General features: G+C 35.0%; 1 protein-coding gene across 1 annotated transcript; it reads right to left on the reverse strand.

The window, feature by feature from the left end:
* Window positions 1-291: 291 nt before the first annotated feature.
* Window positions 292-1154, reverse strand: LOC117114958 (malignant fibrous histiocytoma-amplified sequence 1 homolog; the record flags this gene model as incomplete). Its single annotated transcript, XM_033258589.1, has 3 exons — window positions 981-1154; window positions 545-742; window positions 292-456 (listed from the first exon to the last, which is right to left on the reverse strand). Coding segments are annotated over exons 1-3 (537 nt in total), but the record flags the coding sequence as incomplete, so codon positions are not given.
* Between the last annotated feature and the right edge of the window lie 31 nt (window positions 1155-1185).

Raw genomic sequence — 1185 nt, forward strand, 5'->3', positions numbered from 1 at the left:
TGGCTTCCCTAGGATAAATAGATAGATCCGGAGATAACAAATAAAATATAAATATAAAATAATTTTAAAATGGTCTTTTTTTTTTAAAATAATTTCCTGCATTTCTTTTTACAATTAAAAGTTGAAATCTAGTCATCACTATGCACTTACACTAATATTTATTTTTTTGTAAATAAAGCCTTATTAGGATTAATTGCTCTGTGCAGGTCAATTGAATATTAACTACCTGGATGGCCAGTAATTCTGTAAACTCTCAAAGTATTTGCAAAAAAATGGGTAAAAAAGCAATACCTTGATCTGCTCGCAGAGCAGTCCAAACTGCTTCATCAACTCCAAGTAGACCTCAAAGCTAGATTCATCTTCGCTAATCTCATCTCTCCAAAGATGTCTGATTAACTCTTCCTCCAGTATACCTTCATTATCAAGTTTATTCCACAGCTTGATCATTGAAGCCAACTGAAAATAATGATAATTTTAAACCTGTTATCACTCTGTGATGTCTGGCAGGGAATGACGTTTGGCAGGGAATTTCTACTTAACTCACCTTATCAATGTCATCAGGTTCCACCACTGTGATGATTTTCCTGAAGATGTCAATCAGCTTCCGTGTGTTTGTTATAACTGTGTCCTTCAGTAGTTTGTTGTTCTCAAAGTACAAAATGATTCCAAGATCATGTAGGTAGTTGAGGGTGTGGATCAGATTCTTCACGGAAATTCCACAGCTAGTGGCGACTTCACAGACCTTAACATTTAAATTCGAAAAGTGTAATATTAATACAAATAAAATGTGGAAGTGTAAATACTGTAGAACACTATTGCTAACCATTAAAAAAAGTAAGAGCATGGGGAATTTCGGATGCATTTTTCTTGGATGAATACTAAATGGAGTGTCTTTAAGAAAGGGACATGGAAGGAGATAGGGTTAAGTATTAAACAATTCTTTCTAATATTTATTAACATTTTAGGCAATGATTACATACCTTAGTATAACTCATTCGTACTGCTGTCCTACCATTCTCCTGCAAAATATGCTGGAATTCAAGCCATTTGAGCGGGATGGTTTTGGGCATTGCTTTCAGAAATCCACCAACATCTTGTTTAAGTGTTGTCAGCATCTCACTTTGCGTTGGAAACTTGTTGTCGATAGCGTACATTTTCCTCACCACGTGACATTCATATGGAGTG

The sequence above is a fragment of the Anneissia japonica genome, unplaced genomic scaffold, assembly GCF_011630105.1.
Source record: "Anneissia japonica isolate Jap-2015-1 unplaced genomic scaffold, ASM1163010v1 scaffold29215_len1185_cov112, whole genome shotgun sequence".
NCBI classification, from domain to species: Eukaryota; Metazoa; Echinodermata; class Crinoidea; order Comatulida; family Comatulidae; genus Anneissia; species Anneissia japonica.